Source organism: Neltuma alba, unplaced genomic scaffold (genome assembly GCF_004799145.2).
Source record: "Neltuma alba isolate B1F8T4 unplaced genomic scaffold, ASM479914v2 tig00011737_pilon, whole genome shotgun sequence".
In the NCBI taxonomy this organism is placed as follows: Eukaryota; Viridiplantae; Streptophyta; class Magnoliopsida; order Fabales; family Fabaceae; genus Neltuma; species Neltuma alba.
The window spans coordinates 228,998-248,883 of record NW_021636365.1 but is presented as its reverse complement, the minus strand read 5'-3'; the positions used below and the strand labels follow the sequence as shown (position 1 = coordinate 248,883).

Here is a 19,886-nt window from a genome sequence, read left to right as displayed (position 1 = left end):
TGTGGCCGATGGTGTATAGACCTCGAGACGGGCGTGCGTCGGATGAGGTTGAGGAGATAGCGGTAAGTAATAAATTAAATATTAATATAATATCACAGTGTAGATATCATTATATTATAATTAACTTCTTTATATTAATTTTGGTAGGCACGGATGACTCAGGTCGATTCTGAGTTGCGTGAGTCTCAGGAGTCTGCCTTGGATCCCACCGCCTCACTTTTAGCGGGTCGTGGCCGGCCGCAGCACCCTGGTCGAGTTAGCGGGCTTGGACTTGGACCTACACCGACTAGGTTGCCCCGCTCAAGTGGCGCTGGCCCTTCATATACTGTCGGGAGCTCTCAGGCGAGTGCGAAGCGGCCGGGTTCCTCATCCTCAGAGGAATTGCGAGAGGAGCTCAGACAAGAGTTCGAGGCCAGGATCGTGGAGCATGATCGTCAGCTGTAGGAGCGTGATCGTCAGCTCCAGACGCAGCTTGACCAGCTCTTGGCAGCTGCTACGGCTCTGCGTCATGTGGTGGTCAGTATAGCTCCAAACATCTCGATTCCTGAGATCCCGACCTACCCTGCCACCACCTACACCTGCACCAGTCCCGTCCCTATCCCCCATCCGCCAGTCCAGTCCCAGCAGGTTGAGCGGCCTGCCCACCCCCAGCCGGAGGATCCAGCAGAGGATGATCACGATGATGCTGCTTCTGCCCCTCACCCATGATTTATCTTGCTTTCATTGTATAGGATTTTATTAGAATTTTGATTTTATGGTTTTATATACTATTTAGATATTTATTTAAATTTTATATTTATTTGTTTACTTTATTTATTTATTTCTATAATTTTATTTATGTCAAGTATTAATTAATATTGAAATATTTATTTATTTATTACAACATGAACATTACAATTTATTAAACACGTTAAACATGTTAATTAATCAAAATAATTCTATAATCATTTATTAATTTAATAAATATTTATTTTTGTAATGTTATTAATTTATTGCGTAGTATTTATATTTAATATTTAAAAATAATATCATTTGTAGCGGTTCTAAAACCGTTAGAAAATTCAACCGAATTTCATTACAACGCGAACCTTTCTAGCGGTTTATGAAAAACCGCTAGAAGATTACATAATTTTCTAGCGGTTTTGTAACCGCTAGAAATTTCAAAACCGTTGGAGACAAAATTCCCGTTAAAACCGCTAGAAATTTCTATCGGTTTGTAACCGATATTTTGAATTTCTAGCGGTTAATAACCGCTGGAAAATTAAACTTTCCGTTAAAACCGCTACAAATGTGTAGCGGTTTTGTAACCGCTACAAAAAAATGACCGTTCCACCACATTGACAGCCTTCTTTATAAGCTGAAGCACTCCAACTGAATTCCATTTTAACTTCTCTTTGAGCTTCTTGTGTCATATTTTTCATGAAATTTGAGCATTATTAGTGATGGATAGGTCGTGGATCAACTTGCACCGGTCGACTCCGCAATACTTGGCTGGTCTAAACTATTTCTTGGATTTTGCTTTCGCCAATGCTGCCATAAATGGTAAGATTCAGTGTCCCTGTCCTAAATGTAATTTCAAAAAGTGGCATCCCAAAGATATTGTTAGGGAACATTTAATCTTTAAGCCTTTCCTGAGAGTACGTATTTTGGCAACTACATGGGGAACGGCTAGATATGGGTGCTGAGTCAGTTCCAGTAGTTTCACGGATGGGAGTTCGAGTGGATGAAGCCGATGCCGTGAATGATGCTGTGCGTGATGCTTTTGGTGTTCACGAAAGCCTGAATCCCAACAAAGATGAAGTAGAGGGACCTCAACCGGAGTTTCTAAGAAACGAAACTGCTCGGGAATTTTTTGACCTCATGACCGAAGCTGACAAGCCTCTTTATTCTGGGTGCACAAAGTATTCGAAGTTGTCATTCTTGGTGAGGCTGTATCACATCAAATGCTTGTGCGGTATGACTGACAAGGCGATGTCCATGTTGCTGGAATTACTGGGAGATGCTTTCCCCCAAGCTGAATTCCCTCCATCTTTTTACGAAGCAAAAAAGATTATTAACAAGTTTGGCTTGAACTATAAGAAGATAGATGCATGCCCAAACGACTGTATGCTATACTGGGGAGATGATGCCAACAAAGAGATTTGTACGAGATGCAAGACGTCACGCTATAAGTCGGTACGGAAGGGCAAGAAGCAAAAGAAGAAATTGGCCAAAATTCTCAGGTACAAATTATTACAGTGTGTTACTTGTTCCGTCTCTAAATATTCGATATTTGAAATTCTTAAAACAATTGATTATGTCATCAATTTTTTTAAATTGAGTCGATATTTAGTATTTAAATATTCGGTATTTTAAATTTTTAATATATTATTTTCTTAGATACTTTCCTTTGAAACCACGATTGCAAAGAATGTATATGTCATCAAAAATGGCTCAGCATATGAGGTGGCACGCGACTGAGGAAAATCTAGATGGTAGGTTAAGGCACCCACGAGACTCGGAGGCGTGGAAAGCATTTGATGCGAAATTTCCAGACTTTGCCAATGATCCTAGAAATGTACGTCTTGCATTGGCAACCGATGGTTTCAATCCCTTCGGAAACATGAGCACAAGTTACAGTATCTGGCCGGTGGTGTTAATTCCATACAATCTACCACCTTGGATGTGCATGAAGCAGAGCTCCTTTTTGCTTTCCATGATCATTCTTGGCAAGAAAGCACCAGGAAATGATATTGACGTATACCTGCAACCGTTGATACACGAATTGATCGACCTATGGACGAATGGTGTTGAGGCATATGACTCACATGACAAGCAACTATTCAATCTCCGTGCAGCCTTGATGTGGACAATAAGTGATTTTCCCGGTTTGGGAACTTTGTTGGCTGGAATGTGCATACTGGGTTGGCCTGTCCTGAGTGCAATTTTGATTCTGTGCCATGTCGCCTTCCACACAGTCGCAAGTGGTGCTTCATAGGACATCGACGGTTCCTTGATTCCAAGCACAGACTTAGATTGCAACGGATTCGCTTTGATGGGAAACAGGAGAAGAGAGATCCTCCTGTTACTTTGTCTGGTATGGATATTTTGCGGCAGTTAGAAGATGTTAATGTCGAGTTTGGTAAGAGTGTGGATCCCGAACGATTGGGATGACGATCTCGTGGGACATCTGATACGCAACCTATGCAATGGCGGAAGAGAAGCATATTTTTCACTCTTTCTTATTGGGAATCTAATTTGCTACGACACAGTTTGGATGTTATGCACATTGAAAAAAATGTGTGCGATAATGTGCTATATACGTTGCTCAATGAAGCTGGAAAGTCCAAAGACCATCTCGCAGCTAGAAAAGATTTACGGGCCTGGGGAATTCGTGAAGAGGCTTGGCCTAATGAAAACGACAAGTTTCAGCCAGCTAAATTCACCTTGACAAAGCATAACAAGGATATCTTCCTCTCGACGTTGAAGAACATAAAAGTACCAGATGGATATTCTAGCAACATCTCAAGGTGTATCGATCTGCAGTCTCGAAAGGTTACTGGGTTGAAAAGTCATGACTCTCATGTTCTTATGCAACAGTTACTTCCATTGGCCTTGAAAAACACACTTCCTTCTGATGTATCGGTGGTTTTGGTAGAATTATGTTCATTTTTCAAGAAGTTGTGTGCGAAGGTCTTGATAGCGGAAGAGCTTGATCAGCTGCAAAATAAAATTATTCTTACACTTTGTCACTTGGAGATGATATTTCCTCCATCATTCTTTACTGTTATGGTTCACTTGACTGTCCACCTTGTTCGAGAAGCAAAGGTTGCTGGCCCAGTTCACTATTAATGGATGTACCCTATAGAGAGGTACTAGATTATCTTTTATTCCCGTCTCTTTAAATTTCACATTGTTCTTTCATTTACTCATAATTATTAATGCAATTTTAACTTACAGGTACTTGGGAAAATTAAAATCATATGTTAGGAATAAGACATGGCCTGAGGGGTCAATAGCAGAAGGTTATTTCGGAGATGAGGTCCTAACTTTCTGTTCGAGGTACTTTGATGACATGGAGACATCTTTTAACCGCCCGCGTCGCGTAGATGATTCTCCTCCTGGTCCTTCCACGTCAACTTTATTTCCTCCTGTTGGGAAACTAGTTGGAGGATATGAATTCTTCAGACTCACTCCTACAGAGAAACTCCAGGCACACAGACACGTTTTGATAAATTGCAGCCAAGTTGAACCCTTCATGCAGTAAGTATATATATCATATAAGCTCACTAGCTTTTACACTTTATATTTGTTTCTTACTGACTCTTCTAACAAATTACACTTTACTATAGTGAGTTTAGGAGTTATCTCAGGCGTCAGCTACGGGGCCGTGCGCGTTCTGCTGACATTGATAAAAGAGTCCACAAAGAGTTTCCTAGTTGGTTTACACGTCGAATACGTAATGACAACAGCCCATACACAGATGAATTCAAAGCTCTTTCTCTCGGTCCGTTAGACCATGCATGAAGGTTTACCGCGTACAATGTCAATGGCTTCAAGTTCTGTACGGTTGGACGTGATCAGGGATTGCTCACACAAAACTCTGGAGTTTGCGGGACATTCGAAACGAGATGTTATGCTAGTAGTAGTGATGGCGATATGCGCTTTGGAGGCATCACTTACTATGGAAAGCTAATTGACATTATTGAGCTGAGTTACCAGCTTTTCACCGTGACACTGTTCAAGTGCTCATCGGCAAATACGACAACTTCACGGGGACTCGCTACTGACCATTTGGGCATCACCTCAGTTAATTTCTCTAGACTTATTCATACGGGGGCATCTGAAGATGATGAGCCATATATCCTTGCTTCTGAGGCACACCAAATTTACTATGTCGAGGACGAGAAACATAAAGACTGGAATATGGTCGTTTACCTCAAGCCACGGGATCTTTATGATATGGGTGATGGTGACATTATTTACGACAGTGAACCCTTCCAACCCTCGAATTTTGAAGACTTCTTTCCTCAAGGAGATGATAATTTGCCAATTATCAGGTACACGTCTTTTCTTAAATTATTTAAATAATTAACTACTAATTACTAATTTTTTTCAAATACATTATAAATTTAACAAAAAATTTTAAAATGTGTCCTTTCAGGCCGGATGATGATGGAGAATAGCAGCATCCAAAATAAATTATTAAAAAAATTTTCCGTCCATAAATACATATGTATAAATTAAAATTCGTACATTTTTTTTAAAAATAAAAAAAATTAAATTTGTAGCGGTTACATAACCGCTACAAATTTATTATACAAAATTATAATTTGTAGCGGTTATTAACCGCTACAAATACATATCTATAAATTAAAATTCGTTCAGATTTTTAAAAAATAAAATTTAAATTTCTAGCGGTTAAATAACCGCTACAATTTTATTATACAAAATTATAATTTGTAGCGGTTAATAACCGCTACAAATATAACCACTACAAAATACTAGCGGTTAGGCATACGTGAGAAAATGAATAACAGCTACAAAATGCAATAAAACGCTACAAAAACACCGCTACAAATGTGTCGCTGATCCCTATAAATACCATATCTTCTCTACATTCATTTACTCCATCTCTTTTCTTTCCTCTCCTATTCTTCTTCATAATTCTCTCTTTTTTCCTTACTATCTCATATGGTGGTTTCTTTCTCTTTACTGTATGGTAAGTGAATTTTATTTCATAATTCATTGTATCTTTTATTTGTTTTTATTTAAAATTTACTAACATATTTATTTCTCCTTTTCTTTCAGATTTTTCTGCTTCACACTTGTCATACCCTCCTCAAATACTCCTCAACCTAACACTATAAGTTCAATATTACAAAATATATCATCTTCAATTCAACTATCTTATTAAATATTCAATTCAATTATCTTATTAAATTAAATTCACTTCTTTTGACACACTCATAATTTAATTACATATTGTTTATTACAAAATTTAAATATATAAAATGTAACATATAACTAATTATACAAATTAACAAAAATTCTTCAACATAATTTATTTAATGGTTTTTAAAATTATAATATGAAAAACCATAAATTTTTTTTCTGACACAGAAAACATTTCTAGCGGTTCCAAACCGCTAGAAATATTTCGTCAAATTTAAATTTTGCGCTAAAATTTCTAGCAGTTTTAACTGCTAGAAAATTTTTTTGCCGCCATTCCAAAAATTTAATTGGCGGGAAAATTTAATTTCCCAAACATTTCTATCGGTTCTCTAACCGCTAGAAATTTCGGCGCGAAATTATTTAATCCCGGCAATATGGTTTAGCATGTTTCTAGCGGTTATAAAACCGCTATAAATTTTATTCCGTTGAACATTTCTAGCGGTTACAAAACCGCTAGAAATGTTTTCATTTACACATTTTCTAGCGGTTAGAAACCGCTAGAAAGTTTCTAGCGTTTTGACCATGATGTGTAGCGGTTGCTATAACCGCTAGAAAATTTTTCTTGCGCCTGGTTTTCTAGCGGTTTTTTTAACCGCTAGAAATGTTATTTGTTGCGGTTAAAACCGCTAGAAATGTTTCACTCTAACCGTTATAATTGACATATTTTTTTTTGTAGTGGTGGCTCAATTCCCCCTCTATGCTGATCTTGTCAGAGCTATCTTCAACAAGGATCCCCAGTCCAGTAATAGAGAATCTGAGAAGCTTATTCTCTGACAGTCTAATTTCTTTTCCGTCATTGTTGTCCCAATTACCGAATAGTGCTCTGTTTAATTTGCTATCAACAGCTCCATCAAATATTCTTAAATGAAATAATGGCTGCGTTGTTGTGTTGTTTCAAGTTTTCGTATTGTACAAAAATGTCCCATGATCATCTAATGAATAACTGGAAGCTTTGGAGAGTTGCACCTCTCTGATATTCCAAGTTACTGCCTTTATTGAATATAATCTCTCTTACGTCAACGTGACCCGTAATCAGAAGCTGATTTGGCGCATTAAAGATCTGTAAGGGTGTAGTCGTTATATTCTTCACCGTTTACACGAATTCGATTCAAGAGTGTTTTAGTTTTTTTTTCCCATCAGGAGTGTTTTGTTATGTCCAATCCTCAATATGAAATTAATATAAAAGCTAATTGACTAATTTCAGTAGATTAAAAAAATTAGTGAATTTTATTATAATAAATATGGGTTTTGTTTAAATATCATTACTAATTAAGCATAGTATCTAGAATTATTGTTATTACAAGAATTACCTTTAAAAAGAATTTAAAAAAAAAGGGTGATAGAATGAATTTGGGTCTTATATTTAGAATCAAATTAAAAGTTAAATTGATTATTATATTAAGTATCAGAGGAGGTAGTAGTATTTAAAGTATACATGGCAGAGACAAAATTAAGAAATACGAGTGCCATCAATTTTAGAGCTTTTGTTTTTTTCCAAAAAAAAAAAAAAAGGTGTGTAAATTTGTCTTAGAAATTTTTAATTAGAAGCACTAAGCATGTAAATTTTTTTTGGTGCAAATTTATTTGAAAAATTTAAAATATTAGCAATATTATTCCATATTGTTAAAAAACTAATGTTAGCGATTAAAATAGTCACATTCATTGTTTACATTTTTAATTATAAGGGCATCATTGCTACAATTTTTAAACTTTTAGAATAAATTTGGAAAAATGACAATAAAATATCTTCTAAATTTCAAAATGACAAATAAGGCATCCGAAAAAACAAAATGATAAAAAAGGCATCAGGTACTAATCTAGAATTTTTATTTTTGGCCTCAAAACATGTTGTAAAACCCATTGACAAAGTAGTAACTCTTACTATGAAAGTTGTAAATCTCACTATGTATTGTAAAATTTAACATGGAATTGTATTGTTTTTTTACAAAAAAATTACCCAACCTCTCAAAACAGATTGCAAAACTCATTAACCAAGTAGTAAATCTCATTATGAAAGTTGTAAATCCCACTATGTGTTTATAAAATTTGGCGTGGAATTTTTTTTTTAACAGAAAACTTAACTAGCCTTTCAAAACAGGTTGCAAAACCCATTGATAAAGTAGTAACCCTTACTATAAAAACTGTAAATCTCACTATGTGTTTTGTAAAATTTAAAATCAAAATTGTCATTTTCCTAATAAATTTTCACTCAAAAAAATGTTAGCATTCATGAGTTAAAACTTTTAAGATAAATTTATACTTTAATATAAAATACATATAACAGCTTGCTTCTGGCAGTTAATGTTATTTGGGTAAAAGTACAATTTTATACCTAATCTTATTTTTTAGGTACACTTAGCATCTCAATTTTTTTGGTAATTTAATTTTACCTATAATCTTTTTTTTTATACAATTTTACCTCTAGTCTTATTTCTCAATTGTATAAAAAAAATTATGGATAAAATTGTATTATTAAAAATCAGAGTATTGGGTACATATAATAAATAAGATAAGGAGCGAAATTCCACCCTTGCCCAGCTTATGTTTGAAAAGAAATCAGACTCTGTCTGAAGAAAGGAACAAACTACAGGAAGAAAACTAAACATATACTCCAAAAGAAAAGTCCAATGGAAATCAAATGGTAGACAAAGTCAACCTCTCCTGCCTGACCAAAAAAAAAAAAAAAAACCTCTCCTGCAATTTGAGGGGGGCGATGAGACGCATGGCGATACGGGTATATTGGCCGCAGCTTCCTATATAAGTTTATTTCATTAGATTTTTAAATCATTAATATCAAATACTATTTTTTTTTTGTAAACATTAATGTTATTATATTTTTAAAAGATTTTAGAATGACTTGTAATATTATTACAGATTCATTTGTTCAAGACTTTTATAATGTCAAAGAATGTAAACTTAATTTCAATAAAGTATAAACAACATTATGCATGTTTGTAGTAATCTTCCATCTTCGGGTCTTTAATATAAGATTTATTTAACTAATTTTATTATATTAAGAAAATCAAGTAAGTTAATTAATTGTAAGAAATGTAACGTGTTTTTTCCTAAAACTCTTAATCATCTTTTTTAATACTGCTTCCGGTCCTAATTATAAGAGCTAGTTGACTAATTTGAAGAGATTAAGGAAAGAAGTTAAGTTAATTATTTGTAACAAATAGGTATTGTCTTTCTTAAAATATCCTCACTAATCAACTGTATTGGCTAGAACTACCATTGTTAGAATGATTACTTTGGAAAAAAAATATATAAATATGAGAGACAAAGTGGATTGGGATCTTATATGTAGGACCAAAATAAAAGTCAAGCAAGGTTTTATATTAAGGACCGGAGGTAGTATTGCCCATCCTTTTTCTACTTGATTATGGTTAAGGGAGTATCAATAGAGGTAATTTAGAAAAAATTAATAAATATAAAAAATAATTTTTACATTTAGGACCATTATATCAACTCAACAATTAGAAACTACATTAAGGACCGGAAGAGTACCTCATATTCTTAATATGAAATGTAGTTTAAACTGCAAACTAAATTTTATATTGAGAACAAAAAATAGTTGTAGTTTGATATTACGAATTCACATGTATATATATATTATTTATATATTTTTAGTAATTTACAAATGAAAAATAATTCTGATAATAATAATTCAAACATATATTTTTAATTTTTCAAAATTATTCTTTTAACAAAATCTATTCTTTTAAAATATATTTTTCCAATAATCTTTTTGATCACTTTTTTCTAGAAACTATTCACAAAAGCTAATTCGAATAACCTCAATGAACTGTGGTAAACAGCGCAGGTGATGCACCGAACACAAACAGAGCAAAAGATAATAATACCTTGCTCTTTCACAATGAAAGGTCATATATTCTTGCTTCGCCCACTCCTCGGTACTGTATGGACATCTACGGGACGAGTTTGGCAGCACAGTGAGTGATGTTAATCTAGTATATAAATGCGAGTTTTCAATTTAAAGTGAGCGCCACCACCTGGTAGAATCTGGGCAAAATGCCGATGTCGACGGAGGTGGAGCTTATATTTCTGCACATTAGAAGGGAAATGGGATGAGGTTGTGGAGGAATACCAAAACAACGTGAAGATACACAAGAGAGCAATCAACAGCACCAACGACACTGCGTTGAATGTGGCGGTTAAAGACGGCAGAGCAGCCATCGTGAAGATGCTGGTACATCAACCGTCAATAAGGTCGTTGTTATCGGCGCTGGAGATAGGGAACGACAAAGGCGACACGCCACTGCACTGCGCAGAGTGGAAAGGGTCGCTCGAGATGTGCGAGTCCATAGCCCAAGCCCAACCCCGCGGATCCGAGAAAGCAAAATGCACCAACGAATGCTCAAGTTCATCAAAAAGGTATAGTCCATTGAATTTTCAGCTGTTTCAAATCAATTAAACATACGATATATATCTCTGCTGTATTAATGAATAAAGCAGGCATAAACATTCAATGTCATGCTGTTAGAAATAGTATTGATGGATGAATGGATGAATTTGAATACTATATATTATGTATGTGCATGGATAAGGCAGGCAATGGTGGGGACTCAAAGGAGGAGACAGAAACTTATACAACCTTGTTGGTGGCAGCCCAGAAAGGCGTAATTGAAGTAGTGAACGAATTTCTAAGCCAACTACCGGTGTCCATCTACGATACCACATCAAAGGATAAAAATATATTGCAGGTAGCAGTGGAGAACAGGCAACCCAGGGTTATTGAGGCAGTGCAGAAACAAGTAAACAAAGAGTTAAAGCTTAATCTTTGGGCTGACCTCATTGAATCAGTGGATACTTATGAAAATACTATATTGCACTTAGCAGCCAAGTATGAAGAATCCAAGGTACATCCTTGGCAAATTCATGGCACTGCCATGCGGATGCAATGGGAAATCAAGTGGTATGAGGTAATTTAACTTGCTATAATTAAGGAGGCATGTCTAAGCGCTATCCTCACAATATCCATGTACTCTTTTGACGATGGAATTTGAATTGTTATTGCAGTATGTGAAATCCTTGTCGCCACCCCACTTCCTTTCCCTTAGCAATGCAAAAGACGAAACTCCGGAACAAATCTTCACTCAAGGTCATGAAACTCTGGTCAAAGACAGTGGCGACTGGCTCAAGGATACGTCTGAATCTTGTTCGGTGGTGGCTGCGCTGGTTGCCGGAGTTTCCTTTGCAACGTCGAGCCAAGTCCCCGGCTGGACTAATGGTGATACTGGCAGACCGACCTTAGAACGACAGCCGGCATTTGAACTCTTCGCTATCACTGCACTTATTGGGCTTTGCTTCTCTGTCACTGCGCTGATCATGTTCCTTTCCATACTCACCTCTCGAAAACTACCCAAAGATTTTAAGAAAAATTTGCCACTCAAGATTCTTCTGGGCTTGAGCTCGCTGTTTGTGTCCATTGCCTCGATGCTTATATCTTTCTGCGCCGCACATTTCTTCGTGCTCGAGGACAAATTCAAGATGGCAGTGTTCCCTCTGTATGCCGCCACCTGCCTTCCTGTTTCCTTTTACGCAATCGTACAGTTTCCGCTTTACATGGATCTTTTGAAATCCATTATTACAGAGGTTCCCCAGTCACTCCCTTCTGGCCATGTCTGATTATATATTTCCTCTGGCGACGGAGTTTCTTGTCTTTCTTTCGTCCATTTGTTCCCCTCCCAATTGAAACCTGCATTTTCTGATCTTCAATAATTGCTTTTCCTCCACCAATTCGTGTCATTTGTGCCTGTTGGTTTATTATGGGAGATTATAAACCTCGTTGACTTGAGCAGCCTCTATGTAAGTGATTCGTCGTTGTTTTTGAATTAAACAAAGAAATCATTCACGTGCCACTGTTTTTGTTTTTTCTCAGATACGATAGCTTGTATCAAACTTAAATTAAGCGAAACATGAAAGGTTAGATTAAGTAACAATGTATTTTTTAAAACTACCCACCTAAAAGAGTGAGTCGATTCTATTTTCTAAATACTTTAAGATAAATAAGGATATTTTAAGTAATTATGACCAATTTAAAAGGTCCTATATCAGGGGTCTGCAGAGTAGATGATCCAACAAAAATGAACAATCACCGAGCCCCCACAAAAGGCTAAGTATTTTCACCAAATCACTAGCTATGAAGCAGTTAGTTAATCACTATTTAATTAATTATTTGCTAAGGCATGGATCCATTCAACTTTTAGTGTTATATTAATTGATAATATATTAAATCTCTTACATGTACTCAACCACTTATTATAGAAGGCAATTTAAAGTAACTCACACCTAATCGATTGATGTCTATAAAACATTCTCATACTTCCAAACATATTTGTTAAAAACAGTTGATTTTCTTCATTGGAAATGAACTATATTAATGGAGTTTAAGTAATTTTTAATTTGTTAGGGACATTATTTTCGAAATAAACACATTGATTACGAACTCTTTAACATTTTACCAAATGTTTTATAAATTGGAAGCTAACATATATAAGTCGCCTCTCCTGAGCTTAAATACATATAACCCCTAATATTTTAAAGTTTTTTTTTACCAGGAATATTTTAAAGTTTAAAATTAATCTGCTTGAGTCTTTATTTATTTATTTTTTTTAAAACCACGGACCTCCATGTTAACTCTCTGTTATCTTATAAACAGAAATTGACTGGTCAAATTAAGAGAGAACAGAAGACATCTTATGGAAATTAATCATTTAATATATAGTAATTATATATTAAAAAAGGCTTAGAAAATAAAGAAATGTTTGTGCCCAAGCCTCTCTAATGCCAGGGACCATCAGATGAAGACGTGAGGACAGTGAGAGCATCGGAAGTCATACTATGGTTTCGCCCGTCGCTCTTTTCTTCAGATAATGCGTTCCCTTTTCTTAAAATTACGCTTGTGTTGAAAAATGCCATGTGTGTTTCATTATTGTGATATCGCAAACGGTGTTAATAGGATGAACAGAAAGGAGGCTTTGAGTGAAAAAATGAAAATAATAAATAAATAAATAAAAGCTCACAAAAAGTATAATTTGAACTGAAGGAAGTACTAAAAAAACAGCTTATTACCAACAAAGTGCTAAATAAAAATTCCGTCATTAATCACATGTTTTTTTTATTGTGAGTTATTTACTTATTTATGGTTCTGGAAAAAGTTTCGAGAAATGGTCTATATATTTTTGCCGAAATTGAAATGTAAAACTTACAAAAATATGCCTCGTATCACATGCCAAAAGTGAGAAAGCGATACAAGTTGATTAGTTATGAGGCCTATTTTTTCACTATTATTTATTCAATAATGCGCCCCCAACCTTCCTCCTTGAATAAAACAAAAGATGCACTGATTTTTTCTCAAGTGACGGGGGACTAAGAATTAAGGAATATAAGTGGTGATTAACAGAAATTTCGTCTAATAAAAGGTGTTAGTCCATAAAATGATAAACCACTGTTTCAACCTTGTTAAATCACATTTAATACCCAACTTAAAAATAAAAAGGAAAGAGGAGAGAAAATATTATGCGTGGAGTGAAACGCATGGGTATATTTGGCTGGTGCTTTCCACAGGGCAAAGCGAAAGGTTCTGTCTAAAGTGAGGATGTCAATTTCGTAATTTTCAAGATTGCCATTGGAACGCACATTTGATTTGAGAATTGAGAATGATCCCTTGAGAAATGAAAACACTCTTTGCCGACACGTATGAATTAGAAGCTAGTTTAAACTATTTGCATGTCCCAAAAAGAGTCAACATGAAACCCCAGCCAGGATTTAGTACGGGTGTTAGTCTTTTAAACTCAACACGCATTCGATTCTACATATTCCTCTTTTTTTTTTTCATTTTAATACAGCCATTAAAGTTTTAAGGCAAGTTGAGAATTATACTGCCTCTGGTACTTTTTATAAGAGCCTGATAATTAAATTACGATGTTTAAGATAATAGTTAAAATTAGTTAAAAGTAATAAATATGTAAAAATAAACTTTTTTCTGAAGCATATCTTTATTTGTGAGGGGGCAAGAGAGAGAGATATAGTAATAATGAGAGAAAGCATGAAAAAGAAGATAATATGCCAAGTTTTCAACCTTTTAATTAATGTAATGTTGAAAATTAATTAGGGACAAAAATGGTAAAAATAAATTAAATGTTCAGAAAATTCTAAATAGCTTCTTATAAAAAGGAACAAGGCAATTCAAATTTTAGGCTTTTATAAAAAGGACCAGTAGCGTCAATTTACTATTATTATTATTCTTGCTGCTGCTGCTGCCGCCGCCGGTACAAATCTACTTCTCGCAGTCAAAGTTATTTATTTATTTTTTTTTAAAGAAATAGCATTGGCTCTGACGAAATTGGAACAAATTAACTTCGAGGGAGGATGACATACGTACGTATATATTCACAGCCAGATGTTCTTCCCACCTTTCTCTTTTGTTACGCTTTTCTTTTATATTTTTTTAATTTTCAAATAATTAAAAATATATGCCAAGAACCTTTAACTCAAATGACAGCTCACAAATAAAAGGTGGTGAGATTAATCTAATAGAGGGTATGCGATGCGTGTGTGCGTCTGTCTTCCTTATTTTTTTTTTTTTAAAAAAAAGGAGTAGGTTGGGGTAAATTTCTTTGAAAAAATTTGAATTGAGATTAAATTCAGACTAGTTATGTGCACTTTTTTCCCCCTGGATAAGCTGTATTCACGTTTTATTGTTAATTAACATGCCTATAACCCTTATAAACAGGAAGAAATTGTGTAGGAAGAGTACTATTATGGTCAGGATCGAGCCATTATTAGACAATGTGTGCTCACACTTTCCGACACGTATTTATCTGATTATATATAATTAAGGAATTATCAACTTAAACAGAATCACTAAGTTCAGGTGTGCTCAGATTATCCCTTGGTTCACCTCTACAAGCTATGCTTAACACACTACGTACTATACTTTATTTTTGGGTTTATGTTTTACTATGCCACCACACTCTTCAAAGGGCTGGAGAGAATCCATCTCAGCCTCGTAGGATATTTGTTTCTAGGTTATTGTTGCTCATCACATTCGGAAGGGCAAACAACGTGTTCCATATACATATATGTATAATTATTAATTGATGCAAAATGAAAATAGAAAAAGATATTACATTGTCCTTCCACAATATAATGAAAAGAGATTCCTCTGTACTGTACAGACACACATGGGAGCAGTTGAGCAGTATAAAAAGCGAGTTTTGGGAGCGAAGTGACCACCAGCCACTGCCACCATCTTAACACACACAGTCACGCTGTGTTGGTTCGCGCATCAGGGCAAAACGCAATATATGGATTCTGATATGGATATTCTGACGACGACGCACAGTTTATACCATTCCACGCTAGAGGGTCATTGGAATGAAGCTTTGACGATATACAAAAACAAGGTGAGTATTATTCACGATAAACCGATCAACAGCTACGGCGACACAGTGTTGCATGTGGCGGTGAACGACCACAGGGAAGATATGGTGGAGAATCTACTGATGGAAATCACGAGACTTGGGTCGTTGTCGGCGCTGAAAACAAAGAATCATCGAGGGGATACCCCACTGCACTGTGCGGCGTCAAGAGGGTCCCTCGAGATGTGCAAGTGCATCGCCGAAGCTCAACGGGACACCCAACTGATTGAAGCTCGCAACGAGAAAGGAGAGACTCCTCTCTTCTTGGCCGCTCTTCACGGCCATATGGATGCTTTCCTTTACCTACACTCTCGTTGCCCCGACCCAAGTAGTGGCCTCTGGAAAAGATCCAGCGATGGAGAGACTATCCTTCACTGCACCATAGGCCGAGAACACTTTGGTTGGTTACTCCCTTGTTCATTCATTTCATCTCCATCCCTTATTCTCATTAATCATTTAACCCATTTCTGTTCGCATTCTTCGCAGGGTTGGCATTTGAAATCATTCATCTTTACGGAAAGGACATAGTGGGCTCTGTGGATGAAAAGGGAGTTACTCCTCTCCATATCCTGGCCAACAAACCTTCCGCCTTTGAAAGCAGCAGCAATTTCAGATGGTACAACAAGCTTGTCTACAACTGTAAGCATATCGCTAGCTTCTTTTTTTTTTTTTTTGGGCCCCCGGGGGGGGGGGAACTGATGTTGGAGCCAGCATCCATGAGATCCAGTGGCCCCGCATTTCTTTCTTTGTTTTTTTCCTCCTTTGACCTCCTTCTTTACCGGACAAGAGAGAGCTGAATTCATGAAAGGGGACCGAAAAAAGAAAGAGAAAGAAACAAAGAACATGAGCCCCTTATTTATTACGTGGATGTCAATTTGTAAAAATCTGAATAACAAAAAAATAAGTTATAGTAATTATTTAGTATTCTTTATATTTTAGAATACACACAGTCTCCTAGATATGTCAATAATTCAAGTATTTATTTATTTTCCTTTTGTGGCGGAAGGCATATACGTGAAGTCATTGAGGAGCCTCGAACAGCACCCAAAGACTGGCCCATTGCTCCGGATAAAATCATCTGGAAGACAGAGAACCCAGGCTGGCAAGTTCAATCTAAATGAAAACATACTTCGTATATCTTTAGTTTGCTCAGTTAGGTCCTCAAGTATGTTCATTTCATCCTCCCTATAAGTGACTTTTAATATGTTTGATACATGCTAAGAAAAATTTTAAATTTCATTAATTCTCATTTAAAAGTTAACAATTTTTTAACTTTATCCTTATTTAATATACATTATACGTGTAAACAAATCAACATATTAATAAATAAAGGTAAAACTGTACATCCATATTAAAAAAATTTTCTTAGTGCCTTATAAGAATAAAAAGCATCTTCTCTCTCGTATAAATAAGATCAGAGAAAAGTATATAGTTGCATATAGTAATTAAGTAGTCTAGCTAGGGTGGCTTGTTTGAGTTTGATCATATATATGTTCCTTTATATCTTATGATCTGTTAATGTTTTGCTGCGCGCAGGAGCGGATGCAGAAAATCCAAGTTGGGATGGACATGAAAATGTGCCGCCAAATTATTGGACATGTTTTGACATTTTCGCGCGTGCGCTCACTTTTGTTATTCTGTCTGTCGTTGGCAATGGCACCCTTGGTATGCACTCTCCATCTCTACTTAATTACTCTCTCGTCACTATTTATAAACAACAATTATTATTTTCTCTTAGTTTTAAATATAAGCAATATTTATAATTTGTTTTAAATTTTTATGACAATTTTTCTATTTTACTCTCATTAATTATTTATTTTAATACTTAATATATTTATTATCTCATTTCTCAAATCATCATTTTTCTCCATCACAAATTCTCTCTCTTTCATAACTCTTTTTATTATAATAATTTTTTTATTCTCTTTCTTATACTTTTTCTCCCTCCATAAATAAAGATATTTTAGAGAAAAAAACTCAAAATCTCTACTTATTTATTGTCTTTAGCTAATTTTATTTAATCCACGCAATGAAGTTCAAAGTTACTTATAAATAGAGCCAGAGGGAGTATAATATTAGTAACTGTCAAGCTGGCTTAATTGTGCTGATATATATAACTATGGGGTAAGATGCATCCAGTAACTTGAAATATTTTTTTGGATAGATCCAACATCCTAAAATATTTAGTATTGTGTCCAACATCCTAAAAATATTTTTTCTACTACATCCAATACCCTGAAGTATTTTTTAGTGCAATTTTACACATAACAATTTAAGGTGCCAAATGCATGCATCAAGAAATAATTTTAGGATGCTGGATGTACCAAAATATAATTTAGGGTGTCAGGAAGCACATGAAAAAAATATGTCAGAAAGCACATGAAAAAAATATGTCAAATGCTATACAACACAAAATATTTTAGGGTGCTGGATGCACTATAACCCTATAATTACTACCTCCGATTCTCAATATAAGAACTTGTTCGACTTTATTTTATTCCTAAATATAAGACTTCAATTCACTTTGTGTCTTATATCTACCCATTTTTTAAAGTAGTCTTTGTAATAATAATAATTATAGCCAATACACTTGATTGGCAATGATATTTTAGGAAAGACAACATTATTTATTACAAATAATTAACTTAACAAATTTCTTTAATACTACATCCAGTCCTTAATATAGAATATTGTTTGATTTTTATCTTGGTCCTAAATATAAGACCCCAATTGACTTTCTCTCTAATATTTATGTATTTTTTTTCAAAATAGTCCTTCTAATAATGATAGTTCTAGCCAATACACTTGATTAGTAAGGATATTTTAGGAAAGACAACACTTATTTATGACAAATAACTAACTTAACTTCTTTCTTAATCTTCTCAAATTAGTCAACTAGCTCTTATAATTAAGACCGGAGGTAGTAAAATCAAATTGGCCAATACGCTTGAGAGGCAGTATTTGTGAATCATGGTTTTAATTCTCTGTGCGACCGTACGTGTGGTTTTGTTTGTATAAAGGGCTTCGGGAACTAAAGGATTTGAAGATGAAGAAACAAAAGCACGTCCGGTGTCGCGAAATACTGGGTCGACTTTGGGAGCATAAAGATGTAGCATACGTTGGAGGTGGAAGTGCCCTCCACAGCTATTCCTTACATCATGGAACTACCGAAGGAGAACCACCATTTCCCAGACCTAGTGGTCGGATCGTTGACAAACAAGGTTTTTCACTTAGGTTAATTTCATGGTAGCGACAAGTTCTATTTGCAACAATGAATCACCCGCAACGCCCACCTTTATTTTTATTGGGCTTGTGGCACCGTGAGTGTGCATGTTATATCCATCCAGAAAACAGACTTAGTTTCACCAAAAAAGAAAGAAAGAAAATCGACTCAAAACAGTGAAAATAAACTTATACCTCATTGTTGCATGACATAATATATATATATATATATATATATTATGGATGGCAAGACTTGGGCCGAAATTTCTAAATAGAGTGATACCAACTTATAATTTAATAATTGCAATTGCAGGCCAAACGACGAAACAAAATGATGATAGCAATCAGAATCAACAGGAAGGTAGTCGAAATTTCCTGATTTCTCTGCAAAAACTATGTAATTAATTGCAGGCCAAAACATAGAACCCGAAGTTTGGGTCGTCGTATTATTCTTATTGTGCTTAATCTGACTTATATTCTATTTTTTAAAACGATCCAAAATCTGATCTCTACTTTATGAATTGCAGATAAAAAGACTGAGGAGGCTAAAATTGTTGATGTGGTTGAAAACAAATTCAAAGGTAACTCTCTGACATTAATTATATCAGGTCATTGAATTTTGAAACTTGAAAGTCTGTAATCACAACATGTAAAATGAAAGTATTTCTCAGCTCCTTTTGTTCTCTTATTGTCTTAATTAACCTTCCAAAACTCTCAAGAATTGCGAGAACTCCTCACAAGCTTGTGCAAAGGCAAAACTGGGGAATCTGAAAGCAAGGCTTTAACCGTATGCTGCATATGCCTAGGTTAGCGGCATATCCTCTATTTCCGTACTCAGATTCCGCAGCGCCATATTCATTGGATTTATCTGCAGGCGACGGAGAGAAGAAGGAAGAACGGGACAGGAAGGAGTCGGCATTATTTATTGCCGCGAAAAATGGAATTTTGGAAATACTGGAGAAAATTCTGGAGGATAAACCAGGGGCCATCCATGAAACCAACTCGAAAGGCCAAAATGTGTTGCATATAGCAGTCGAGTACAGGCAACCCTATGTTTTTAAGCTTCTCAAGCAGCAGACGCTGTGGGATAACCTCGTTCAAGGCATAGACGATGAAGGAAACACTATCCTCCACTTGGCCGCCAGGCTCTCCCAGTACAAGCCCTGGCACATCCCTGGATCTGCCTTGCAAATGCAGTGGGAAATCAAATGGTTTCTGGTATCATTAACTACTGCTCATTCCTCTTCAACTTCATCCTTAATCAAATTGAACATATAGTTTGAT

General features: G+C 35.4%; 2 protein-coding genes across 2 annotated transcripts in view; both read left to right on the top strand.

Annotated features, from left to right (window-relative positions):
* LOC114717471 (uncharacterized) overlaps positions 1 to 11,583 on the top strand; it is a 37,438-nt gene extending 25,855 nt beyond the window's left edge. Inside the window, exons 3-4 of the mRNA XM_028902609.1 lie at positions 10,507 to 10,877; positions 10,975 to 11,583. Coding sequence (XP_028758442.1) covers positions 10,507 to 10,877; positions 10,975 to 11,583 — 980 coding nt within the window. The remainder of the gene's footprint in view (positions 1 to 10,506; positions 10,878 to 10,974) is intronic.
* A 3,683-nt stretch (positions 11,584 to 15,266) lies between these two features.
* On the top strand, positions 15,267 to 19,218 carry LOC114717470 (ankyrin repeat, PH and SEC7 domain containing protein secG-like). Its single transcript, XM_028902608.1, has 7 exons — positions 15,267 to 15,780; positions 15,867 to 16,019; positions 16,387 to 16,482; positions 16,917 to 17,045; positions 18,401 to 18,601; positions 18,916 to 18,963; positions 19,130 to 19,218. Exons 1-7 carry the CDS (start codon positions 15,267 to 15,269, stop codon positions 19,216 to 19,218), a joined length of 1,230 nt encoding a protein of 409 aa, XP_028758441.1.
* The last annotated feature ends 668 nt before the right edge of the window (positions 19,219 to 19,886 follow it).

Coding starts and splice junctions, on each gene's coding strand:
- LOC114717470 (XM_028902608.1), top strand. CDS start 15,267: ATGGATTCTGATATGGATATTCTGACGACGACGCACAGTTTATACCAT. Junction 16,483..16,916: donor AAGACAGAGAACCCAGGCTG/GCAAGTTCAATC, acceptor TGCTGCGCGCAG/GAGCGGATGCAGAAAATCCA. Junction 17,046..18,400: donor CGTTGGCAATGGCACCCTTG/GTATGCACTCTC, acceptor GTTTGTATAAAG/GGCTTCGGGAACTAAAGGAT.